This window comes from Drosophila simulans, chromosome 3R (genome assembly GCF_016746395.2).
Source record: "Drosophila simulans strain w501 chromosome 3R, Prin_Dsim_3.1, whole genome shotgun sequence".
Lineage (NCBI taxonomy): Eukaryota > Metazoa > Arthropoda > Insecta > Diptera > Drosophilidae > Drosophila > Drosophila simulans.
The window spans coordinates 27,069,030-27,096,482 of NC_052523.2; the positions used below are offsets into that span (position 1 = coordinate 27,069,030).

General features: G+C 43.6%; 3 protein-coding genes and 1 long non-coding RNA gene across 6 annotated transcripts in view; 1 reads left to right on the forward strand and 3 right to left on the reverse strand.

The window, feature by feature from the left end:
- Positions 1 to 27,453, reverse strand: part of LOC27206382 (5-hydroxytryptamine receptor 1) — a 48,625-nt gene that overhangs the window by 6,059 nt on the left and 15,113 nt on the right. The gene's annotated exons all lie outside the window — the stretch shown is intronic.
- Positions 7,733 to 8,584, forward strand: LOC120284955. Of its 2 annotated transcripts, none has more exons than XR_006541867.1 (2): positions 7,733 to 8,158; positions 8,479 to 8,584. It is a non-coding gene; the product is annotated as an uncharacterized LOC120284955 (long non-coding RNA). The 2 variants fall into 2 exon arrangements; XR_005544178.2 differs by having other exon boundaries at positions 7,733 to 8,102.
- Positions 15,309 to 15,887, reverse strand: LOC6730291 (coiled-coil-helix-coiled-coil-helix domain-containing protein 10, mitochondrial). The gene has a single exon (XM_002105538.2). The coding sequence runs from the start codon at positions 15,742 to 15,744 to the stop codon at positions 15,400 to 15,402; it is 345 nt and encodes a 114-aa protein (XP_002105574.1). The 5' UTR covers positions 15,745 to 15,887; the 3' UTR covers positions 15,309 to 15,399.
- On the reverse strand, positions 17,632 to 18,451 carry LOC6730292 (coiled-coil-helix-coiled-coil-helix domain-containing protein 10, mitochondrial). The gene has a single exon (XM_002105539.3). It carries the CDS (start codon positions 18,342 to 18,344, stop codon positions 17,820 to 17,822), a length of 525 nt encoding a protein of 174 aa, XP_002105575.1. The 5' UTR covers positions 18,345 to 18,451; the 3' UTR covers positions 17,632 to 17,819.

Sequence of the window (27,453 nt, forward strand, 5' to 3'; positions counted from 1 at the left end):
CTGGATGCGCATAAAGTGCTTTTTAAAATCAGCGAGCGTAAACTTAATTTTTGCAGATATCGCCGCAATTGTTTCAAGCAGCCCGCTCGAGTATCCCCCACAGCAGCCACTCAAAAACTAAAGAACTGCGAAACTCGAAAGGGAATGCGATGCAGTTGATGGTTGCAGTTTATGGTCTGCTGCCCCGCCCACCCGTCCACCAGCCTCGCTTTTTATGGGGTTTGGTTTGGCTTGGCGCCGCCACTCTGGCGCATTAAGATTTTCTTTCGCTTTTTACCACACACAGACAGCATTTTTAAAGCCAAGCAGATTTGTGGCTGAGCAGCGAAAGTCACGAGGCAAGTGACTCACTGCTGAAATGAGACAGCGAAAAAAGTGTAATAAATCCGCAAAAAAACATGGCGAAAGTGCAGGCGGCAAGCCACGGAAGATTAAACCGTGCGGCCCACTAGTCGTGTGCGCAATGTTCGGCCAATCATTTCCAGTGAATGACATTGTGTAAACATAATTCCTCAAGGGCCTCTTTTAGGCAGCAGACAAAAACCATCTTAGAATGTAGTACAAATCTCTTCACTTTCTGTTCATTTTAAGAAGGTGCCTGAAATTATGCAGTGTGCTTTTGTAAAAGGATCCTAAGCTGCAATCGTATGTAACATGCCATTTTACGTCCATTCAAATGCTTACAAGAAATAAATTCCTAGCCAACCAGTAAGTTCAGATAGCTTACAAGTATGCATGTATGAGTGTAATTTATATCCCCAAAAAGACAGAAAACTGCAAGACGGAAGCCTCAGGAGATTAAAATCTCTGCTCTGAACACGGAGAGTGCGTGAGGTTGCGTATACGCCATGTTCGCCCACTCATTTCTTATGCTTTGCCAGCGCTTTTCAATTACAAAGTCATAAAATTTGATTTTTCAAGCTCCGCATTCAATTTTTGCCTCAACTCTGCTTATTTACGGCCCACTCGCATGCGTTATCCTTGCAGCATTTTCGCCATTTGCCAAGTGCCCGATGTAATTTCAACCTGACACATCACACGAGGGACACGTCTCGTCTCGAGAGCTCACAAAATTGCTGTAAATGGATGCGAGTTAAAAAGCCAGCAATTTTAAATTGCCGCTGTCGACATTGGCGCCCCTTTTTGGGGTACTTTGTCTGGCCGGGGAAAAGGGGGCCCGCAATGGGCTTCCGAGGGGTGAAGTCCTCCGCACTTGATGTTTATGTGTCAAGCTGCTGCTGGTTACATTGCCTTACACTTTTTCCGCTCGGCGTTTGGTGTGGTTATAAATAATGAATGCGTTGATTTCGAATCATATATTTATGCCAGTGAGCTTACACCCACCAACAAAATATGGGAAGCAATCAGAGGGCTAAGTTTAAAATGTTCAGATTCTCTTGAGTGAATATCAACCGATTTCCGTTTGCTAAAGAATGTAAAAAGTGGAACTATGTTACTTCAATAATTTTTAGAGCAGTCAGACAAAATTCCTTCAGGATTGGGATATCCTTTTGAATGGAAAATCAGATATAGTGTGTGGCCAACCCTTTGTGCCGCGCTCTCTCAAAGTCAAGGTCAGGGAGGGAAAAGCATAAAAATAAGTGGAAAATGTGAGCGGATCATTGTTTACCATTAATTTTGTTTGAGAGTGTTTGACAACAGCTCGTGTAAAATTCCTGGCATATGTAGGCATTTCGGGTGTGTGTGTGCTTGCCTGTTTATTTGTGTGCATAATAAAATTTGTTCTAAAAACATGTGTAGAAACGAGAGGCAGAACAAAAACATTTGCTTATCTTTGGGAATTCGCATCCTTCTTGTTCCGACATTTTCACTGGTGTTTCATTTTTGATAATGTTTTTGCATTTAAAGTTTACGTGGGCGTATGAGTGATATGATTTGCATACGAGGGAGCGCTAGTCAGCGTGTGCGACGTAATAAAGCATTGAATTTTACATAAATTGCGGGTACGGCCTGTCTCGTTTCGTCTTCTTTTCCGTTTCCTGTTGGAAAACAACACGAAATACGTTTTGCTTTCCCCATTCCCGCATTTCCGCACAGCATTTGCATATTTCGGGGCTGCGTCTTACAGTCCTTTGTTATTTTCATTTGATTATTTATGGCGCCATATGAAGCCCCGAAAAAAGAAACATCGATGATTCCCGCCAAAGGAATTTATGCTCCCCTACATAAATGCCCGTTTTGTCAAGTCAAACATTTGTTGTTGCCCTTTTATAGCTCATTCTGTTGTTGTCGGTTGTATTTTCGCACAATTTATTGGTTTTAAAATTATTTCTCTGGCGCGCTGTGACATCATCATAAAAAATACCATTTCGCATTTATTTACGGAAATATTTCAGTTGATGTGTCGCCTTTGTCCTTGTGCATTGTCCATTGTCCACTGTCCATTGTCCTGCCGCCCCTTTCAGGACGTGGTGGGGTGGGCGGTAATCACAACTGCTAATTGTTGGCAAATTTCCAACTTGTTGGCCTTCTGTTCGCAACACGTACTAGTCAGGGCTTCAATCAATTTAATGGCTCACCACCAGTCGGGCCAATTGCAATCGATTTGATTTTTCGCCCTGCTCACAGAAGAACCCATTTAATCCCGGTTTCAGATACAAAAGCAAGGGACATCTGATACCGATGCTTTAATCTAATGCAATCTAATCCGGCTGGGGAAAATGCAGCAGCTGCATCGCAACAAAGTGCATCGCTGGCCCACAATTTTCCACTCAATATACTTGTGCTGACTTTTATGAGGCTGCCGGACAAACGTGGCATGCCTTTGCTCATGATCCTGTGAGTGAGTCATAAAATCTTTTTATATGGCTGCCGGATAACTTTGTCTCTTAGCTGCCACTAATTGAATTGTTTTGCTAGGGCCCTGGAGAATGCATTCAGTGCGGTATAATGCCAAATTAAATTCCTCGGAAGCTTAAGTAGATGCACTAAGCATAAAAATAAAAAAATTCATGGCTAAAGAAGCAGCGACATCTTCAAATCCACATTGGCTCGTTGAATAAGTTGCCAATAATAATGGCTGCAGCTCAAAATTTTTTAAGCTAGCTTGTTTTCTATCCAAATTCCTGTAATAAGAAATCACACAATAACACATGTGATAATCTTCATTATCATATTTTTCTGCCTCCTAAAGGTAACCCCCTGTTATCCTATTTCATGATTGAATTTTAAGATTAAACATATTTTGGCTTTAATTCCTTTGGGAATTTCCTACGATGAAAGGCTCACCTACTTGCTATCTCTTTTTCTGCCTTTAAGCCCGTCTTTTTCTTGGCTTAACGCGTTTCTGCAATGAATGAGATAAGTGATGAGGTGTGTGTAAGTAATTAAAGAACCTAACGCATAATGGAAGTTAAGTGTGTGTTTGGAAGTGGTGTTGGTGTTACCAGATTATTGAGGGCGTGTGATGTGGATGTGTGAGTGTCAGGTGCTCCATCAAATCGCGAGACATGACGTAGGAGTGAGTTCCGCCATTGAATTCCCCACGACAGACCCCATTCTCACCCTTTAACCATGCGAGATTTTGTTTTATGTAAATATAATAAGCGCCTGTCTGCGTGTGCGAGTGTCTGGCAGAGACGGCATCAATCATACGCCATGTTGTGCTGCGTTGAATGGTGGCTAAACAGGCGGAAACGCTAAAACGCGCGCGCTCACTCACACATAACCACGCAAGTTGCGAAATTGAAAATTTATCGTCTAGAACACACGCACACGCACACTAAACCGCAACATGAACAGCGGGCGCTAACAAGAAATTGTCAGCAACAAATTCAGCCGGCAACGGCAACTGCACAGCAGCAACACATCGCCGCACTGCAGCAGCAACAGCAACAGTAGCAGCAAAGCACAGCAACATCAACCTGCCATTCCATGAACCTTCAACTAAGTTGAGCTGTTGCATGCGCTTCATCAACGTCATGCTTAGTCGCATTCGAGACATTGTAGGCATTGCATTTGCAACAGAGTGCAGCAGAGTGGAGCAGATATCGCAGGCGGGAGGGGTATTGCAGTGGGGCGAGTGTCGGTTGAAGTGGGTGGCGTAGGGCGCAGCCGATAAAAATTCCCAACATGCAGCCACTGGGAGCCCCAATCACTCCATTCGCAGTGACTATGTTTGCTCCATTCCGCATTTAGATGAACTCGCACATAGCAGAGAATACGAAAAGTTGGCACTATAAGAAGAAACAATTCGGAATTTAGGAATTGTTAACTGAAAGTTAACTTGAACAAATACGAATGCAGTCTACAATAAAATTAAAAATATATATTTTTATTTACATTTTTGATTGTTTTTTTCGGCTTAGTTTCAAGAGAAAATAAGGAAATACCTTCTGTCCAACTGCAACTGTGTGGTATTTTTCTGAGTGCAAATTTGTGGTGGCTCAGTGAATGACAAATTTATTTGCCCACAACTCCCAGACAAGCACGATTCCCGAATGACATTTATGAGATCTGACTATTCAGCAGGGAATTCGCTTGCATCCTGTGCGGAGCGTTGTGGCCCTTGCATTGTGCAAGCTGAACCAGTTAGATGGCTAATTTATGAACACAGTTGCATTTGAAATCAAATTACCTACGCCTGCAACCGAGGTAACAAGGTAACAAGAAAATACAAATTACAAGCCATAATAGGAGAAATTCCAGTGGCCCACAAAAAAGAGTCGCACAATGCATTTGCATGCGCCGTTAAGTGCGAATGGAAAAAACACAGCGGATCTAGGAAAAGCCTAGGAAAAACCCGGTGAGCAGGGAAATGCGAGACGGGGAAGGCGACATGTGTGTGTTTTTCTGACACTGGATAAAGATAATCAACTTCCGTCATCAGGAGAAATGCGGCATGGCGGCAACAGCTCGACAGTTTTTAATTGAGTTTACGCTTCGTGTGCTGCGTTATGAAAGTGTGTGTACTGCTGTTGCGAGTGTGTGGGTACACAGACAAAAAAGTATTGTCTGATGCATTTCATTTAGTCGTCCTGTATTGAAAATAATATGTATTTATGCCCAGCTAAGTCATTGCAGCATATGATAGGATATCAAATATACCTTGCTAAGAAGTTAAAGCATAATATTGGATATCCTATATACCTTGTTAAAAATGGTTTAGGATGGTTTTTCTCCGTGTTTGTGTGGGGGAAAGCGCATTATTTGCACTCAGCTGGAAATGACTCGCTTTGCGGTTCTTGCACTTACACTTGCCGTTCTTTATGCACTCGTATGCCCTATTTGCCGAGCGTCTGCCAAGATTTTTAATTAAGTTAATGAAGTGCATCGTGTGGTTTTTGGCCACATTTAGGAACAGTGCCAAGGAGTCGCGTTTCCTGTGCTTATCCAGTCGCCTTTAATAAGGACATTAGGGGAAATCTGCGGCACTCAACACATTGTATCTATTTACCGCCGGCCGCATGGAAGGCAATAAAGGATGCTCGGCTGCAAGGATAGCAATGCGCTGATCTTGAAAGCTGAAGGGGGGATAAAAAATGAAGCTCAGTTCCGAAACTTCCGGTTGCTGGCGAAAGTAAACATTAAATATTTATGACGCTGCACAAAAAATGCAATCAAAAACGTGAGAAAAGTTTCTATTGCATATTTATGTGCGCACTGAGCGGAAAGCGCATCAAGGAGGAAAAAAAGCTGCGAAAATATTGCACAAAATTCTGAGCTGGCTTTGTAATGCTCTTACTGGGAAGTGAAACAAGCTGATTACACTGCCAACTCACATTTTCGTATTATTTGGGGAGGTATTACAATGAATATGTCTTCTTTTCGTCAAGCTGTTTATTTAAAAGATTTAAAATTAACTACTGTAAATACTCATACCCCATTTGGAATATTTTTAAATGAGCGTTGAATATCACAGCATAGTTATCAATGAAATAGCGTCATCTAATAACCAACTCTTTCATGGAGCTTAGTTCCCCTTTCAAACGCAGGGCACACTAGACTCGAGCTCGCTGTGAAATGTAATGAATATAAAAGTGTTGCCGACGACGAAGGTCGGGGTTTTTGGGAGGTGCAGAGCTTTTGAGAGCGCTGCACCAAAATGGTTTTCAATTTAGTTAATTTATGGCGCGCATTGTTGGCTCTGAAGTCGCACTGGCACACAATGGGCATATTTATTGCCGTTTTATTTTCCCATTTCAATGCAATTACCCAAGCCGACTGCCGTACCAAGCGAAATGTATGCTTATAAATGGATATTTTTGAAGGTATTGGGCGAAGGGGGGGAGCTTAGTGCTCCATGAGACGGCGGAAAGTGCTGAGCCAAGAATATATACCCTGAAAACATATATCTCAGTGTCCATTGTGGGACCAGCTGTCCGAAAAGCGGCACTTATCCAATTTGAGGAGCCACAATGCCCAAGGATCTGGACGCCCGTAAATTGCGGGGCCGCCAGGTTGGAGGACGTTAGAACACATGTCGGGGTGTTCCACTCCTGCTCCTCCAGCACCTGTTAAGTGCAAAGTTTTAACGCTGGTTAGCAGCTGCTAATTAGCATAAAGTTGGCTCAACTTTCGCGCCACTCTGGCACACATTCACTGGGAAAAAAGGCCCTTACCAATCTGGAAAAATCTGTTGAGACAGAAAAGTGTGCGGCCTAGTTTCACCCAAACTTTCAACGAGATGCCTTACTATATGTCACTAATATTAGCTTTAATGCTTTCACTGCATCCATTTAGACACCCTCATGAGGCAATACAAAAGCCATATATGGATTTTTCCAAAGTGAAACCACTATATTTCCAAAGTGATACCACGTTGAATCTCCAATTTTATGCCGTGTAACAGCAGACGAGAGGGGCTCCATGCTCCATTCATTCCGCTTTTTGACAGCGTCACTTGCCTCAGTCTGCGTGACGCTGCAGCATCTCGGAGGGATCCTTCAGCTCATCCTGCTCCTTGTTCTCCCCGCTCGGGCTTGGCGGAACCATTCCTCATTGCTCCCAGGATGGCGCCGGCTTTCGCTGCCGTCTTTTGTTTAGCTTGAAGCACGTCTCGCTCATCTCTTTGATAAATATTAGTTTAATTCCTTGCAGGAGATGGAACTTCAAGGCTGCCGCTTCAGCCTCTTTAGTGGCTCGTTTTCTTATTTCTTATTTTATACAATTATTCGGTTTCTTTTTCCACACTTTATTGCCCTGGCGCATTTTGTGTCCTTTGTTTGGCATTTCATTTCATTTCATTTCGCCCGCCTGACTAAGTGAAAAATGTAAATATTTTTCTTTGATTGAAATCCAAGTATCGAACTTACAGAGCTGCTGGTAACTCGATCAGCTGAAAATTGATGGAAAATCGCTGGACTCGAAATGTTTAAACTTAAGAAAAACCAATTTCATTATTTGATTTGCTTAATATTGACTTGAAATGAAGTTCTTAGCAATCGTGTTATTTCTCTTAGTGAGTAACCATTACTTTTTTCGTCCTTCTCCTGGTCGTAGATTGATTTTCATTCAAGAATTTCCATTTATATGTCACCCGAATTTCGTTTTTCAGCATATATTCAAGAGAAAGGCGCCAAGAAAGTAGTGCCAACTTAATTCGATGCCGGGTGGCTGAAATCCGACCAAATCTCTTGGCTCTAATAGGCGGCCTGCAATTTGGCCCATTCAGGAAAATGGTTTCCATTGAACGGCTTTGCAATCAATGAAAGCTACTTCTTTTTGGCGTTTTGCCTCTGTCGAAAACTGGGAAAATTGGCAAGTGACAACCTCGTTGCATTTCGGTTTCCGGACTCATTCATTGAGGGGAAAATGCTGCGTTTGCGGTCCATTCATGAGGCACTCCAACGCACACAGATGCCATCCGCTTTTCCTCTGTGACAATCTGTCTGACATTTGCCAGATTTCCGAAGGCCAACAAACACGTTTCTCGCATACGATATCACCTTCCCAGTTCCCTTGCGCCGAGTTATGATTTGATGACAGTGCGCTGTGACGTTTAAATTGAATTTTCGATTCTAGCATGTTTATTTCACATCTGACTTTGTCCAAACTTTTCTGCCGAGCACATTCTAAATTTAGCCGAAAAGGCAGCCAAACAAAAAGCCAAATACAAGATATTTCCGCTGACAGTGATGTGCGTATATATCTTTGAAGGCGTGGCGAGGGGAAAAGTTCCATCGGGCAAAAACGACAGGTGCAAATGTCGCTGCTGGGTCGAGTAATTTGTCGGAAAAGTTCAGCGGCTGTCAGCGGTCCGCAAACTTTTACCACTTGTCATGCTGACCCTTCTGCTAAATTTCAGAGTGAGCGGGCAAGCTTAAAAATATCAACAATTACTGCTCATTTTATATAAATTTTAATTAACCAACATTTTTGTGTTCAATTAACTAATAGACAAGAAAAATCTCTCGAATTTATTGCACCACATTTCTGGAATTAAATATACAACCCTCCAAAGACTGCAGCTCAATTTAAATCTAGCGTTTTAATGTATTTTTAATAAAATAATTGCAGCTCTCTTAATGGGCTTTTCCACGGCATTTTCCGCAAAGCCCGCTTAATTGAGCGGCCCAAAAAGCAACATTGACTCGCCCGAGGCAGTGTAGCAGAAAAATGCAAACAGCAGCCGGAGAGCAACAGCTGCCACCCCAAGGAGTCCATCCAAAACACGGGCAAGCGGACACTTGTTGCGGCAGGACGGAGCCAAAGGATGCGTCAGCAGAAGGAAAAGGATGTAGGAGGACCCGGCTGCCTGTTGCAACTGCTCCGAGCATCCGGACTCCAAGGATAACCCAATGAGGAGCCCCAGGCCCTTGGCAAACAGTCTGGAGATGGAGGAAGGAAGGAATATACAATTTAAACGTTTCCAAATTGATTCCGATGGCCAGCCAGCTGCAATTCCATTTGCCCACTGCTGATTGAAGTGGAAAATTGCAGAAAATATATGAAAATGATTTATCGTGCCAGAAGTTTCGAGAAAGCAAACATATTTTGATTATGTTAATTGCCAGAAAACTGGTAGTCACTAGGCCAAGTGCGAAATTTTGAGTTTCCTCAGCTGCTCGTCAAAAGAATTCGAAACTTTTCTGACTATGCAACTACAGTACAGTTGAAAACTTCTACTGCCTAAGCCTGGCTTTATACACTGTCAAATAACAGGCATTTATTTCTAGAACCTAAAGTTCAAGCTACAGAAACGTGTGATTAGTGAGGCATCTTTTCTCTCAGTGCACCGAACCCCTTAACGGTATAAAAATAGGTTTTTTACTACTTTATGCAAACTTGTCACCAAGTGAACTCTCTGCCCCGCGCCCCGAGCTCCACCCAAGCACAACAAGTGGCTCCTGGCTTGGCAGGGGAATTTAATTAAAAAGTTTTTATGCGTTCCACCAGAGCCGCAACAACAACAGCGAACAAGAGGCGCAGCAACAAAAGTGCGGGTTTGTCAAGGGGACAAACAACAACAAAGCTTTATCTCGGCGCAGACTTTTGCGCCTATTTTCTGAGAGGTTTTCCCCAGCTTTCCGCCGCTCCTCCGAAAAATGTCCTTGCTCGCCGCATAGTTGCAGCTAAAAAACACAGAGTAAAAGTTTGTTGCTTTTTTAGTGGCATGTAAATTTGCAAATTCATATTTATGCGAGGCCCGGACTGAAATAGTTTACCCAAAGAAGCTGAAATGATGCAGCAATTTGCGGAAAGTTATGCGCTGTCACTTTCAGAGGGAAAATGGTTTCGGCGAAAGCGAAATTGTTGCACATTTGAAGCACATAAAATTCTGTAGTATCCCCATCAAATGTTAAGCGCCGTTGGCCACAAAGCCTGACTTCAAAAGCAGAAAAAATGGTTTAAACGATGCCAGAACTCATCATTATTTATCAGTGCCATAATGGAATAATTAATTCAATGCTGCCTTTATGTATTAAATGTGTGCATTAATTTATACATTCAACTAATTTAATTATTTAAATATTTCGAATTATTTCGATTTCAAACCATTTATATCTTCATTCCGTAGCAATAGAAAAAATACTGGAAAATCAAATAATACACGTTAGAGTTCAACTTATGAAATTATGATTTATGCCAGCAGGCTTAAAAAACGGAAGCTTACATTTGCATAATTCAAATTAATTTCATCCTAGCATTAACTTCATAACAACCTTACCTCTTTTGTTAGGTCTGACAATTGCAATTTAAAAGGCTAGGCAAGTACGGAGCGAAGAAAGGTCCTTTTGTGCTTATCCCGACCACAATCCAATTGAGTTACTACCACTTTGCATTCAAGGACCAATTAGCCGAGGTTGCCGCTTTTCGTTGCAGCGAAAGTCCTTGAGCATCTGGCCGGAATTGTCTTGACCAGAAGAAAGCCGGCTTACTGCGCTGGAAAGCGCATTTGCGGTTGAGTTTTTCCGCTAATTTTCGCCGAAGAAAAGCCAGCAATTTCCCCTTCGGACTCGCTCGACTGGTCGAAACGGAAGTGGGCGCTAATTGAGGCGCTCTTCTTCGTCGTTGTAGACAAGTTGCAAACATTGTATCTGTCTGGATGTCAGTCGAACCCCAGAGAACTGTCTGCCACCACTCGATTCGGACCCATCCAATCGCATTACCACAAATTATGTCACGTATTAGCGGAGTGAAAAACTTTGGCGAGAGACCAGAACTTTTATGACATAATTGAACTCTGCGTCGGTTAAGTTTTGGTTTCGGTTTCGCACCAGTGAAGCAAAGTTTTTAATGTCAACATATAAGCACCCCTTGTGCACTTTCCAGAGGACATCGGCACATCGCCGCAGGATTAGGACGATGGAGCTGGAGATGGAGACATATCCATGCATGCGCCGGCGAATCGCCAATCAACATCATCGTCAACGGCGACGGCGACTATAACCGCAGCCATCACAAATGCCATTAGAGAGGCAACTGGGTTGTGGCCCCCAGCAAGGACACTGCGCCGCTTCCACCCAGCACACACCACCCACCAGTCAGCAGGAACAACGAGGTCCTAGTGGCATTAGTAACCACCAAGCCCTCTCGGAAAAATACAGAACGGCAGCTCAACTAACGCATCGTAAATTGAGATTTCTATTTATTGTCGGCGACCACAGAACACTGACAAAAAAGTTGTGATCCCATGTAAATTCAAGAGCACAGACTTGCGCTACTATAAATATTATATATTTATGGATTGCATTTGACTGCTTTACTGCAGATTCTATAACTTGTAGGAATTATTCACAGATCTACATCATTTTTCCACATTCGTTACTTTGTATAGACAGCAGTTCATCAAGTGTACGCTATATTTCTGTGGATTCAGTTCAGCTCAGTTGGGTTGCTTAGTTTTATGCAGTCCAGTCACCCACATCCACATCCACTTTCCATTTCCCCCCCAAATGTCACCAAGTTGACGCGGTCTGGCGACTTTATAAAGTCGCTTAAGCATTTTTAATGGACTTTTAAGTTTGCTTTATTGTTTCATTTGCACTGCCTTTATGTTGATACACTGTATACTTGCGAATACATTTATGTGCAATGGAATACTGAATTCATTTCACTGTAGAAAAATGTGGTCCTAAGATAAAAAGGTTTTAACTCGAACATTTTAAACTATTTTGTGAAAAATAGTTTTATTCGTTTGATTCATCGTAAATTTTAATAAACTAATTTCAGAGGAATTCATAACGTCTTTGAAATTCAAACTGTTTCCCCGTTGACTCATTAGCTTTGTGAATTTACCACCAAATTGAGTTATTTATATACCTTTGGCATGCTAATATTGACGTTATATAAGTGATTTCCGCCCACTGGGCGTACTCGAGTAAACTGTGATAAAGTTAATACGTATTTGCATTGCAATCAGCTAAATTTCCTTAATCAGAACTAAACAAACTCCACTCACAAATGGCTAAGGTCCTTCTCCCATTTCTCCTTTTTTCCTTCGGGCGATGAGAGCGAGGCAAATACAATTAACCATAGCTGCACGATTGTTTCGCTACTGAAATTCCGTCCGTTCTATTAATACATATTTGATCTACTTATTTCAATCAATGTTCTGTCAACTACTTTTCGGGTGTTCCCCCCACCCTCCTCATTCCACCGAGCTAAACAAACTGTCAATCATAGGGAAAATCCCCCGGGGGAAATGTCCTGGAGGCGCTGGCTTTATTATGGAAATTAAATTGATATTTAAGTGACACATTGCGGCGGCGGGGTGAGCAGGATGAATTTCGGCTGACGGCAAATTGTTGGCCCATACGCCCATTGTTAAGGCGAAATTAAATTTTTATGGGCTTAAACTGGGCTCAGCTGTTGTACTTTTGTGGGCGTTTCGGCCCAAAAATATGCCTCGCCATCTAATGAAGCAGCTGGCAACTGGGTGAGTGTGTGTGGTGTGTTTGTGTGTGGTGGTCAGCTTATGGTTTTTGGCCCGGCATTTTGGTATTTTGACCTTTCGGCTGTAGGGTTTAATTAATATGCAAATGGACAAAGAGCAGGCAAGGAGTTGGCCAGACCGGGCAGCAATTTAAATTTAGTTCTCCCATCTTTAATGAACTCCGAAGCGCAGGAAAGTTGTGTTTCTGAAATATTTATTGGACCGCAACTTGGTCCACATGCTGGAATTACCAACTTTTCGGGGCCTCGGGCAGCCAAAGCAATTCTACTGGTCCTCTCCATATTCATGGGGTTTCTGGACGCCATTTGCAATTCGAATGCAGTGCATTTCCGGTTTTCGGAAATGCATTTCCGCTTCCGCCGGCCGTTGCTCTGCAGCTCCGCAGCCTTGCAGCCGTGCAGCGTTCGCCACAGTTTGCTGCACATCAATTTGATATTTGACAGATGCGCTCAAAACTAATGCACTTACTGGCCATTCAACCAATTTGGTTACACGATTTTGATGCAATTTATTGCATTGCACGCCCCACTGCCCGACCACTTGTGAAATTGATTTGATTTTTATTAGCATTTTATGCGATTTGCCCAAGTGTCCGTGGAGCGAGTTGCCCGGGGAATTAAATTAAACACGTTCTGCTCGGTCGGCCAGCAGAAAGTGCTCTCCATACACCCACACACACACACACACACACCGACCTTGTGTGGCCAGTGGAACAGTGAACCAGGTAGACCAGCCATTTCTCATTGTTTGCCCGCAGCCGGTTTTCCTCGCTTTTCCTTCTTCCTGTGGCCACGCCCCCATGCACACACAAAAACACACGCCGGCGACCATTACACTGAAAAATCCGCCGAAATAGGTCCTTTCTTTATAAACACCAAAATCTGGATTAACTATTTAGGCAAATTTTGTTAGTTCTCTAATTAGTATGGCATAAGGTAAATTCCCTTATGCATAAAACTGAAATCAATGCATTGTTGAAAGTATTTAAAGTATTGTCGGAAAATGTTCCCGATACACCACAATAAAGAGTTAAAACACGGCTGACTCGCAGTTGAATGCGTGTTTGCCATATCGAATTTCACACTTTCCCCCCTGCGTTTCCACCCGCAGTGCTTTCTTTGGGCGGGAAAAGCGTGAAAAGAAACAACGGAAACAGGAAAATTCGGTGGCAACAAAAAGAGGCAATCAATGAAACGCTTTTGCTGTTGCACCCGTCACCTGCCAATGCAACTGCAACTGCAAATCCATCTGTGTGTTGGATTTTGCTGTCTCGTCCTTAATGTGTTTTCCCGCTTTTTGCCTGCCGTACATCATATTTCACATCAGATATGGGTGCTTCCCCGCTTGGTAATGACAGCAAGATAACGATATCGTCAGCAATTCAGCATATGACAGGATACCCCAATTTCGGGTGTCTCGTCAACAGAACGTTATTGAGGAATGTAATAAATAAGTAAACTTTAATTATAGATGACATCTTCATATGCAAAAGCACCCGCAACATTCAATGGGAACACGAAGCCCGTGCCAGTGGTAACTGAAATGGGAGCACTAGTTTCCAATTCAAAGACTCTTAATTGGACGTAATTATGGCTTGACCTGACTGCCATGTCAGATCCCAGCTGCACTCGACCCCAGTTCACACTAACGTGCCGACCAGTTCCGCTGACCGCAGTGGGAGGTCCTTGCTGCCAGGACCAGCTTTTTGGCCTGGATGTGCCAGATCAGCGGGGGCCGGGCCTGCAGGATGCCCTCTTTAAGAGCGTGTGAGCCGGGCAAGTTTTGAGCACATAATAAATATTTATTAGGCCCGCTGCTGCTGGCCAAAATTTAATTTGTTTTCATTAAGCCGGGCAAGGCGCTTAAGACAGCTGCAAACATACAGTTCAGCTTCCTTGAGTGCAATTTGGTTAGACTCGTAAAAATGAAGAGCCAATTGGCTCAAAACTTTAACAACTTTAATGGGAGCAATGTGTCTATTTTTATAGATGGAAAATACGAATCTAACAGTTTAGTTTGAAGACAGTCCATTTGCATTTATTGATGTGGAATGCTTCAACTAATGTTTTATTTTTACGTTGCCTCTTAGCGGAAAATTATTCTTAAATTATTAAAACATGTCAAAACCGCCAAGTCTTTCAGGTTAGGCAGGCTTGACTGTATAATGTGTACGCATCCCTCCGAGGAGTTGGGTGCTGCGAAAATATGCTTGAAATTAAAAAGGGTATTCTCTCTGGGGTCCTCAATGTCAGCGTCGTCGCCTTGACGTGGCCAAAAACATTTCGCTGGCTTAATTGCGCGCAAGCCAAGCAGATAAAAAAGCGAAATGAAAAAGTTTGGGGCCCACCGAAAAAAAAGCGGGAAAAACGCGAAAACGCGAAACAAAAGCGCTCAAAGCGAGGAGAAAAGCGCGTTCAACGCTGAAATCGGTGGGGGGGTCTTTCATTTTTGGGCGGTGGCGAAGTAACATAACAAAACAAAATTAAAGTAAATATGCGCCCGGATCCACAGACAAAGTAGAAAGGCAAACAAAGCCGAGATCCTGACAAGGGGTCGAGCGACAGGAGCCAGGAGAGCCAGGAGAGACAAGGATGACAGTAAACAAAATCACAATTAACTGAGAATGACGAAAAATAACAGCGCCAAAGGAGCAGCGAGCATGTGACAATGGGGCAGCTTTAAAGTGGTAAAAAAGGGGAAGCTCAAGGACGAAGGACCTGTCATAAAGCATTTTAATTGCGCACCCACATCGCCTGAACTTGATTGGAAGTGCCGAGGTCTATTCAAATTGGACCCAAGGACAAAATGGAATATTTAATGATTGGAAAAGGGTTTTCGGGCTCTAATGCGCAGATTATAGTGACAATGACATGGCAGCGGAGCTCTAATAAATGTCTGGTAAGCAATGAGGTTACTAATATCCCTGGTATATGCGAAAATTCCGCAGGGGTAAGTCTAATAACTGAAATTTTATTGCGAGTTGCTTAAAAGGCTGCGCATGAACGTCTTATAATTTGACAAATTAAAATCTTTCCCGTTTCCTAAATATTGTTCTGGCGGTGGCATCGTCGCACAGCATCGTTGAACTCCTTGCACACACTGAGATCGTAATTTTCCTCGATGCACTTCAAGAACTGCTTCATTTCCTTGGCGCAAGGACCTTCCTCGACCAAATCGCTGTGGCGCGGCTGCTGGTCACCCCGCCTCAATAGCCCGGTTATCCCTGATCCGATGGCGTGACCCACGGCTGATCCTGCTGCCACGCCCGCTGCATGGGCAGCCGCTTCCTTGAAGACCATTTCGGAACTCTTGACGGCGGGCACCAACACAGGCATATGGTTTGAGCGGCCTGCTGCGACCGAAAAACTTCTCCGCTTGCGCGACATCTTTTCTCCTCTTTTCCAGGCTTTAAATTTATGTATATTTCGTGTCGAGTAAAATTAGACTTTTAAAAAGTAGATTTGAATTTAGAATGACACATGTGCCATTTTGATGGCTTGCTCATAGACACCTGGCCTGCTCCGGGAATCCTTTTTACAGCTGTGACAGCTAATTTATATTGCATTCCCTGTCAGCTAATTGCTAAGTGCATGCAACAGCGCCACCTGGTGGCCAGAACCCTGCAGCGAGGACGAAAAAAGGAATTCTAATTTGTTTTCCCTTCTCACTTTTTGCGTTTGCTTTTCCCATTTCCCGCACTAATTACGAACACATAATGAATTTGTCGGCAAACGCGAGAGGTATAAAAGCAATACAAATACACAACTCCAACTGGCTTCCCTTTTAAAATTCCACCAAGGAGGGGGTTCATCTGGTGGGGATATGTGCCACACAAAATACACTGAACAAAATGTTAGCTTCAGAACTACTTTTTAAATCTCTGTTGATATGGGACCTAAACTTAAGATGCAGCAAAGCAACTATGAATAATTTATACTGATTTATTGTTAAATGGTCTGTACATATAAACTTAAAATTGATTTTTTTGAGTGTGTGTCCTTTTTTCCCAACGCTCGCACCCTTTTGACTTAAACAAGCGAAGGGCCTTAATGAACATCCCAAAGAACATTAACAAAATGGATTTTAGATTTTTGTTGCCGGTGGAACCGCATAGGAAATTGCTTTACCCGAAGAGTATTTCAAACATCAAGAACTAGCGCTTTCGACTTTCCACAAAGTCAAACCTCTTTGCTTTTAGCGAGTGCAGCGGAAATTCTTTAATTGGCTGGCAGCATGCTAGAGTTGTGACTATTTTTGCTTTTGGGGGAGAAGCGAAAACACAGCGGCAATTAGCCGAACTGCCAAAAGTTTGGGCCTAATTCGAATTACGCAGTGCCCCATATGCTGAATTTTGGCAGCGAGTTCATGTGGCAAACGGAATATTTCATTAAATTATTGCCAACCGCAGAAAGCCGAAAACAGACCCGCTGCAAATGCCGCTTGATTGATGCTGTATTTAATGCTGCAGAGTGTGGAGTGGGGAATTCCCCCTTTAATGCTGGGTCCGTGTTCATCAGCACTACACAATTTCCACTCACTCTGTTATGAATATTTAAGCAAATTATATTTGCTCGCTGAAATTGTGTGCCGCCTGCCGCCATGTGAATAAATGTGACAGCAGCTGCTGCCACTTTCAGCTGCGAAAAAGTGGAGAAGAACTCTACGCGATGCTAATTTCATTTTGTTTATTGTTTTGGCTACAACTTAATCGGCCCAACTCTCTTCACGATTCGCTACCAGCACTGTTTATAAATCAATCAACATCAATAATGTTTCGGCAAGCAAGATGGATGGCCTTGAGCTCTGGGATGAGTTGGATGGATCTCCGTTCTTGTTGGTGGCTGCCCGCATATCGCCAATTAATTTGCTTCTCCGAAGACTCTTTCTACGCCGCTGAAGGGGTCCTCGTAAAAAATGGAAGGCAATTGCTCAAATTGTAAATCGAAATTGATAGATAGCACCAATTGAGAGAACAAAAACCGAGGGGAATGTCATAATTTGGTTAAGAATGACAATAACATGTGTATTTTCCATTTTCCGAACACATTTTGAGTTTTAATTTCACGAACTCGAGCACAAAAAGTCGGGGAACGCACTAATTTTTCATGTTTTCCTAAGCTTTCGACCCCAATTCATTTTTAACCAATTTTGAGAAAAATTTTTTTTTCCAATTTTCACTTTTTTATAAGGGGTACCATCATCATTTTTTGAAAAAATTGAAAAAAAATAAAATTTTTTAGTTTCGATTGCTGATCAAAAAGGATGTTTCTACGAGTCTGACGAAGCGAAAATTTTTCGATTTGGACTCCATTATCATTTTATTCCGAAAAAATTCCTATTCTTAGGTAGCCAACTGTAAATTAAATACCATATGTACATATACGTATGCTTTAGAATAATCTCATTGATTTGCTTCTAAGATCTGGATGAGGTCATCATTTTAGCATCTCAGCATAGCATCTCAGACATTGTAGCGCCGCCGACACTGCTGCATTGCCTCGTTGAACTCCTTGCAAACGGAGAGATCACTGCTGTTGTCCTCGGTGCACTTGAGGAACTGCCTCAGCTCGAAGGCACAGGGACCATCCTCCACTAGTTGAGGTTTCGGTACTGATTGCGAAGCTGAAGCTCCCAAGGATCCCTCCTGCGAAGGCTGCTCCTTGGCTGCCTGACCACGTCCCTGGAACATTCCGGTGAGTCCTGCGCCCACAGCGTGGCCCACAGCTGATCCTGCTGCCACGCCAGCCGCCGTGGTGGCCATGTCCTTGAACCTATCTGCCGTGCTAGGACCTTTTGTCTCTGTGGAGGTGGCTGACGAGGCAGCAGGCGCTGCAGCTGGCAGGGATTCCTTCTTGGGCTGCTGCACCGCCGGCAGATCCTTGCTGCTACCACGCGACGGCTTTGTGGCGAAGACATGGCTGCTCCGGCTGCTTTGGCGGCGCATTGATCCGGTGGATCGCGGACTTTCCGAACGTTGGCGGGGCATATCCTTCCGAAAAAGACCAGACAAATGTGAAGGCTGACTTGCTGAAAGCTGAATTTAGAATGAAATGGCCTGACTTTTGACCTTTCTAGACTCGACTACCACAGCCAACTGTATTATAAAGTTTTCCCAACGGAACACTTGAACTTTGTCCGCTAATTTTTATTGCACGGACGCTAATTTCATTGTGCACGACATAAGGTCACATATTACATTATCTCGGGAGTGCTGGAAAAACCTAGTCTCCAATTCTTATATTTAGATTAAGTGTGCCACTTTAGATATTGCATTTATGTTATAAAAAAGATATTTACACAATGTCTATCCTCGAGTGCCACATTAAATACGCCGCTCCATTGGAATCGTATTCATATAGGCCTTTTGCTCGGGTCTTTCCATACTTTTGACAGCAACTATATTATAGCTATGGCGCAAACTTATTGCACACTGGCGAATCGAGATGAATTGGGTGGGAGATATGCGGATTTCATTTGCATTCACGACGATTCTGGGGGCTGTTTCCCACATATTCCATTTGCTGTTTGCCGATCTGCGACAGCCCAAACTGGCACGCTTTCAATTTGGAACTGCACTTGAGTGTCTCAATGGGCGTGAGTTTGCATAGCTGCGCTGATTGCACTTTGTGTAAATTAGGCGACGCCGGCCGCAGTGCGTATGATTAATATGGGGGCTGGAAGTGGGGGAAGCGGCTCATTGCTGGCCCTCATTTGCATTTCTGGCTGTCGCTCTGAGGCTAATTCTCGGCTCGCAAGTGGCTCTCAAGTGCTTCCCATTACAACCACCTCCGATATCCGACTTTGTATGCCTCAATTACCTGCGCCGTTTTCCCCAAAACTGGCTTGCCGTTTGAAAAACACAATTAAAGTCGCCACCTGCACACCAACTCGACCATTCATAACTGCATGGAGAATCGGGGAATCTAGAATCTAGAAAGGTGAATGGTGAATGGCGAATGGCCAACATTTGAAATGCGGTAAATTACAGTTAACGATTTTGTAGCACAGCAATTTGCTTTATCTTCAGATGTCTATCTACGGTTTGTAAATGTACTTCCACGTAGCTGCCCCGAACACCGTTTGCTTTGCATGTCGGCCGATGGATTCTATCCGTACATAGTACTACAATACTACACAAAGCCACCTTCTCTGGTCATTGGCCACAACTAAAGCCAGGCCCATAGTGGCCAGCGCCATACACTGAGCGAAAGCTTAATAAACTTAGATACATCAAAACTGCAGTTCTGTTTGGCCAAAACTATATACATATAACATATCTTCTACTTCTCTGAACATTGCATTATTTTACTGCATTGCTATCTATATACACCTTGGTGAATGCTTTTTCTCGCAGTGTGTGTATTTGCGGTTAACAAATGTAGGAACACCGTCATAAAGGTGTTGAAATAACTGCTGCACCGCTGAACCCGGCTCCTTTGTTTGGCTTTCGTTGGCGGCGTTCTTGGCCGATTGTTATGGCGTTTTATGGTTATTGTGTCGGGGGCGCAATGCAAATTGCCGCCACATAATTATGTCGCAGTGGAAGGGGAATTTATATAGTATGAAGCGGGAATACGAATAGGCCAGCTTGACCTGCTGCCAACAATGGGAAAATCAGTGCGACTTTGGGGCTTCGGGCATCGGGCTTCAAAGTTTCGCAATTGAACGGAAAGTTGTGGCTTTACACACCTGGACAAGTCTAACTTTTCCATGTCTAATTAGCAAGCGACAGTAACAGTTCCAGCAAACTAATTTATATAAAAACTCGCTTTGGCTTGGCAATCAAATAATAGAAAGAGAACTTTTAATTTGCCAACGCCCTGACAACTCACGCAATGGAAACACGGAAAATTCCGGGCGAAAACCGACGAGTGCGAAACAAAAAACTAAAGTTGCTCCGACTTTTGCCTCAGTTAAATCAGTTACTAATTGCATCGTCCTCGGCAGGCGATAAGAAAGCAATTTCAATCCACCAACATTGTGGCCATCAGTTCGCAGTTGGGGATTGGTGTCCTTTTTATTCGGTTCGAAACAGGAGGTTATTAAAACGAGAGACAACTATATCCTTAATTAAAAAAGATACCTTTAAGCTCGCCTCTTCTATCTTGAAATTCGAAATCCAATTTGAAATAGATCCGATCCGATTTGGTATGTATCAAATAAATAAATTGAATGCAGCTGAGGAGAAATTAAAGACAAATCGATGGTAGGTCCCAACACTTCTGCGCTGAATTGTGAACAGGGTGCAGTATCTTGATTTTCGCCCACCAAAGGGTGTTTTTCCGGAGAACTACTCTACTCCATTTCGCTTTCATCGAGTGTCAGGTTGCAGTTCCTGCTCCTTGACTAATGATCGCGTGCCAATGCAATGGCAATCTGCCATTACAATAGTGCAACTTCACGCACGTATTTCCCTGGGGACAGGCAAACAAATGAATTTAGATTTCGTGGGGCTGGCGCTATTTTTTGTATTTTTTTAAGTGGGCGGAGGGCAGCATTTTGCAGCCATTTTTTAAGCTTAACGAAGGGGGGTCGTTGATTGTAGTACATTAGCTGGGACCCCAAAAATTAAGCTGGATATTAATGATTGCGCTCTCGAGAGAAGGCTTCATTGTGTGGGCTTCGCAACTTGATAATGTGCAGATTAAAATTTTCGCGGCTCTTTCTGCAGAGTTTTCCACTTTTCCGCTTTATGAAGTGAGCGGCGCGAAAAGTTTCAGTGCTTAAGCAGCCGCAAAAAGAAGTTTTTAATGAAAATAAATCATGCGCACACTCGACTGCCTCGAAGGACTTTCAGGAGCAGCAGCAGGACTTATCGCCCGGGAGTAAGCCAAGTCAAGTCGGGCTCCCCGAATGCGAAGTTACCACGCAATTCGGCCCCAGCGAATTTATGGACTTGCTCCAGTTGACATTCGATATAAATCAGGGAGCTGCAATTAGGTGGCGGGTAAATTGGGCCATATCACGAGAGACAGTTGGCCCAGAACTATCGTTTTGCAGACTGTGGGTGAAAAACAGCCCCCTGAAGGCCTTCGGCAGACAAATCCTCGCACATGCAGTGCCCCTGGCCACAGGTGTTTATTTAATTAATTTACATAAATCAGCTGGCTGCAAAACGCACTCACACACATGCACGCGCCTAACTGCCCTTGCATTTAATAAGTAATTAAGTTTAAATAAGCTTATTGGGCCACCAGCAAGGCCGGGCCTAAAAACTGTTTACACTAATTAAATGACAGAGCTGCAGAGAAAATAAATAGAGTTAAGCCCATATTTGTGTTGCGGTGCGCATACGTGGCGTATACGCAATGTTGTCGATGAACCTGCACGGATTATTGGCATTAAGTAAGCCAGCCGGATAATTATGCAAATGCCAGATTCAGCTTCAGCCATTTTGGAGCTCCACCCTTAAAGCCCTGCTTTTTGGCCAACAGCACAACTAATTGCCAAACGTCGGCTACAAATTCCTCACTCGATTGTCTGCAGAAAACAAATTGCGCCTGGCAAATAAATAATGCATAGTTAAGGCGACGGGGATTCAGGGGGAACATGCAAATAATGGCGGGCTCTTTCTACCTGCAAATCACTTTGAGTTATTGTATTTAGCCTTCAACATTTCCCGGCAAAGTAGAATAAATATTTTAAAGCCTCGCGCCGTCTCACCTGCAAAAGGTGTCCAACAGCCACGCACTTTGGGCGATGATTGATATGGCTTTTTGGGGGAAATGGGAGACGGGCGGCTCCCGGGGGACAATTCCCCTTTTCAAACACAGAAAACGTCGAGTGTCAAAGTTTTTGTGCGCGCTTAGCGCATTTGATGAATTGTTAAAAGAAAATCGCGCGTATGTGTAAACATTCGGGTCTAGAACTTCGGAGGGGCTGGAACCTTATGAATGTGTGTGTGGAAATCAACTGTACTACTACCACCAGCCATGGGGGAAAAAGTCTGGCGAAGCTTTTGAAGCCGCCGACGAGCAAATGGCGGAAGCCCAAGCAGCTGCTGATGATGATGGCGGTTGCTGTCGGTAAACAGAAAGAAATGAGTGGGTAACGTTGCGGGAGCACTGACTGGTTAATACCCTTCGTCGCCAGGCATCGAAGATTAAATAAATAAATTCGACGACTTTGAAGCCCAGCGAGTGTTATTTGAAGGTTGCTAATTGAGTTACTGTACTCTGCCATTCATCAGGTAAGCACTTTAAATAATTAAATGGACAATTGCCGGCACGCGAGTGGACAAAGGTCTTTCATTACTTTTAATAATTTAGTATTTTAGCAGCTTTAGTCAACCGGAATCAAGTAGATTAAAAAGCCAAGTGGAAATTGACGTAACATTTACACAATGAATATGAAATTTAAATACTTATACACTAAATTTAAAGCCATGAAAATTGCTTGTGTAAACAGTGCAACTGACAAGTTTCCGGATTTAAATAAGTAGAGCAGGTGAATCATGGCCAAAGTTCTTGTGAGTTTTACCTGGGCAAATCCTAAGGTAATTTTCGTAATGACTCTCTCGCCCAGACGTTTCTATGCTAATGCAGCTAAAATTAGCATGAAATGTGTATTTACTTAGTGCTGGTCATAGGATTATTTGTGGCGCAGTAAGGGTATGCCCATTCAGTTAGCAGGAAGCAGAACTTTTCGCAGGCTCTTCACTTTTAATCTTAGCCTTAGACCGACCAATACACACACGATTCGCCTGGGCGAATGAATATATGCATATGTGGGCTGTCATTGCCTTGAAGAGAGACAGGATCCCCGGGATTCCTGGTATTTGCTCGGATTCTGCGTGGGCACCTAATCCTCGCCAGAGAAGCCACATTTGGCTGGGCGGGAAATGGAGCGACACTATACACATCAAATCATCAATCACATGCTTTGGTGATTCATTGATAAGCCCTCCCCTCGATGCCCTCAAAGGACTCCGCATGCGGTCCTCGTGGCAATCATGTTAATAATGCCGCAAGATGTCGGCCAGCCATTAGCCTTCGCCATTAGGCTCCCCTTTTCCCATTCCATTTCCCTCTCCCTTCTGACGGCAATTAATTTAAAGAGCTTTAAAGCAAGAGAAATGAAATGCAGGGAATGGGACTTTGTTTATTTTGATTTTGGAAATCAATTTTGAATTTGTTGTTTATTTTTGATGTGGTTATCCGGCCAGCAGCCACTGGCGTGTAAACAAATCGAGCGCTTTTTTGCAGATGCCACGAACAGACAGGCTCTGCTTTTTGTGTGCCTCGCGAAATAAATATAAAAACTATATAAAAGGCAAATATTCATGCGGAAAATATACGCATGCATGCTACATATGCGTATATATCATGAAGCCGCGAATGTGTGTGCCTGCGCCATTAGTGTCACAAGTGTAATTGTTTTTTAATCGCATTGATAGCGCCGCGCCAGCAGCAAATTCCACACACGAAATTATTTCGAGTGTGTGCTAAAACCACTTGAAAAACGCCAAGAGCTTTGAAAGTGACCCAAAAAAACAAAAACCCGCCAAGAGTGCTTGTGTGCAAGTGGGTGTGCGTTAATGCTCATAAACAAACAAAGACAAAGGAAAGTGGGTGTTGCGGGGGCGGAAGTGGAAATGTGGAAAGCATTCGACTTAAGCTGTCTACTCGCTCACAAAAACTAAAATGCTGCACACCAAAATGGCGATAAAAAATTTACATAATGGCTGAAGGAAACATGAAAGCGAATAGTGGCAAACGTGCAAATGAGGAGAGCGCATAAGTGACTGGCAAATGGCAAGTGACACTCGGAAAATGGAAAACCCAGCGGAGTAATGCGGAATATGGAGTGACCCGAGCAGATCAAGGGGTGTGGGGTTAGGTCTAGAATCTAATAAACTAGAAAACTCCATTAGCTGGGTCCTGCAGAATTAAAGATCCTTTGGCAATTATAGGGGGTGAATATAAATCTGTCATTAAACTCAACACTTGCTGCTGATACAAGATTCAGTCACAGCTTTAGCAATAAAACATATATCCGTGTATTTTCTATCCAATTTAGCTCGACTTTTCCATGTGATTTAAGAACCAGTGCAACTGAGACTGCCAAGAAAATCCGTTTGTAATCGAAGTCGCCTCTAATGGCTCCACTTTGCACTGTTCTGCTAATGGTTCCTCCACTTAGTTCCTTGGCTTTTGTGCTCAAGACAGGGACTGTTGCAAATGCATTACATCAGTTTGGCCCGGGGCCCGCAGCCCGACTTATATATCCTTGTACATCCTGTGCATACATTGAGCCCATGGAGCATGTAGAGCAGGTCCTGGGGCCGGATTTTAATAAGCAAGAGGACGAGGAGATGAACACAACGACTGCCATCAGGGCAGAACGTGCCACGAGCACCACAATGTAAGATTTGATAAAAAGCCATAAAAAGCAGAACTGGCAAAACTTAAGGCCAAGACTATAAAATAATAATGAAGTCAATTTCAATGATGTTGCTGTGGCCAAAACAACAAAGCTTAACTCGATCCGGCCCCTGACCCTGGAAAACGTTTCGTTATATTGTTATTATTGCTGCTCTGGACAGCAAAGGGCAAACTAGGGAAAAAACCAACAAACCGGCCAACCAGCAAACAAACAAAACAAAAGCCTCACGTCACATCATTTCCTGCAGCGATTTTCGTGTCTTGCCTTTGACGTTCCCTTAAAATTCTCCTCTTTTATGGCAATTAGCTTATGATTTTCATTGTTATGGCCGATACAAGCCAGCCACCCCTAGTTTATTTAATGGTACACGTATGTAATTTATGCGGACAGAAAGTAAACAACTTGTCATTAAATGGGTAATGGACTGACTAGCTGGCAAAAAGGGAGAAGCGTCGAAAAGTTGTTCTGCAAGTATTGCCTAAGCTGTCGTTTCCTCAGATTGCTTTTCCTGGCGCTTCCACTGAATTCAGCAAACTTTTGGCGGGCCCACTTAAAACTTGACCACTTAAAAGTTTCTCGGAATGCATAATACCATTTAAAAACCTCCAGCCCCACCTGGTACCTAGCGCCAGTACATTCCGCTGGAGACAACGAGCTGCCAGTCCATTAACAACTGTCTTGTAGCGCTCAATTACAATAACTAATTCGCAGCTAATCCGGTAGCATGTTTCCGCTCCAAATGGTCACTGTTTTCGTAGGTAAAAAGGGAAATGAGAGGCAGAAAGGGGAAACGGGAAGCACTGCTCTTTTTGCACACCTTTTGGGCCAAATCAAAACACACTCCTTGAGTGCGTAAGCGTGTTAGTGTCAAGCGGCTTATCTATTATCATTTCGTTGAATTTTGAATGGCCTGGGCGAGAGCAGGGCAAGCCTTTGTCTGTCCTTCGTCTGGGGCTTCATTACGCTTGATTTCTTGGGCCCCAACATGCACACAGCCACCCGTTTGACGAGCACACGGCAAAATAGCCCTTTGTTCGTCCTTCGTTGGCAAGGAGCAACTCTTCGGCTTCCTCGTCCTGGCGTTATAATGCCTTGGTCCTGGCCGAAGTCATATGAGTGCTGCACTGAGGCGAAAATGTTATCGAGCACGCATTAAGTAGTTGCATGGCTTCTTCACAGGGAAAATATTTCTGCTCAGTGCACATAGCCAAACAATAAGTCCGAGGAAGGCGTTCCTTCGTCACTTGCCAGGACGGACATTCGGGCAGCGTGCCGACGACAGGATGTGGTCACAGGATGCTAGCAGTGTGCCCAAGGACTTGGAGCTGCAGTCGAGTGACCAACCCAATGACTGACACCACAGTAAACAGCCGAGGGGCTGCGAAGAGGTCCTAGGTAAACACCCAGTGCCGGCCACATAATGAACTGACTGCCAAGGCGGGTGGCCCACCTGTCCCTCGCTCACAGCAGACCCCACCTGTTGATGGAACAGGTCCTTCCCGGCCTGTCGCACAAAAGCGAGCAACACTTTTTGCACATTTACCAAGTTTATGCAATTTACACAAGCCCGTCAACAGTCACACGTCTCGTTGGGTTCCCTCTCCCGCCTTTCCCCGCTTAGCCCGCTTTTCCCATTTTAGACCCCTTTAAGCCATTTAAATGCCCTACTGCCCCAGCCATTCTGCTGCCTTTATGCACACACTGTGCTGACCACAAGCGTTTCGGTCTGAATAATTGACCAACAGACAAAAGCAGCAACAAAAAACCAGCAAAAATATATACGAAAAATGGAGGAAAACAGCGGGACCGCAGCAAAGCGAAGCCGGGCAAGGACTGCAAAAAAGAAACAAATGAATAAACAAAATTTATGAAGCGCAACCACAGAGTTAAGCGTTGTCCAGCTCGTGATTTAAAGTTGGCCAGCAACGGCAAAAACCCCATCCATATATCACCGTTGAGCATAACGAGGATCCTAAACATTCGGTAACCAAAACCGTGTGTCCCATCTAGACTCATTAAATTTGTCCAGCAAGGTGGAACAGGAGCTTGGTTAGCACCTTCGCACCACAAAAAACTTTTGCCAAAATTCAATATCGTACTCGTATATGGTTTTCTTTGACATGTTTTTAAACTTCAACAGAGAAAGCCAAATTAAATTTGTAAAGCAAACCTGTGTGAAATGGGTTTACCTGGAAATGGGGCTCTAGGATATCATCATACCATAGCAGAAGCCATTCGAATCTTTAACTTTTTGTTTAAATAGGAAGAATAATAATTTGAATGAATGTTCACATTACTAATACATTGAATGGACTCCTCAAAGGGCAACGAAAACAAATTAAAGTGCTTCTCACTCTCCCAAGGCACCACCAAAGATCATCGAATTTGTCCATCAAGGTGTACAAATACTGGAGGTAAACATATTTCTATCTCATATTCGGACAGTTGATGGCAACTGCCCGGCAAAAGGTCCTCTGGCAGGCACGTAACTAATTTATTTATGTATTTCTTAGTCGCCGCATTCACACAAAGGACCCTCGAACTGCAACTTTTTCCATCTCCTGGCCACAGGCACATTATCCGCAACGGATGTTGGCCTTTTCATGCTCAGTTGGGCACAAAGGAGCGAGGTTTTTGCCTCGAACGGAGTGAATGTTCTTTTTGGGCAAACAAGTGGGCAGTCCAACTGGCCGACCGAACAGAAATGTCAA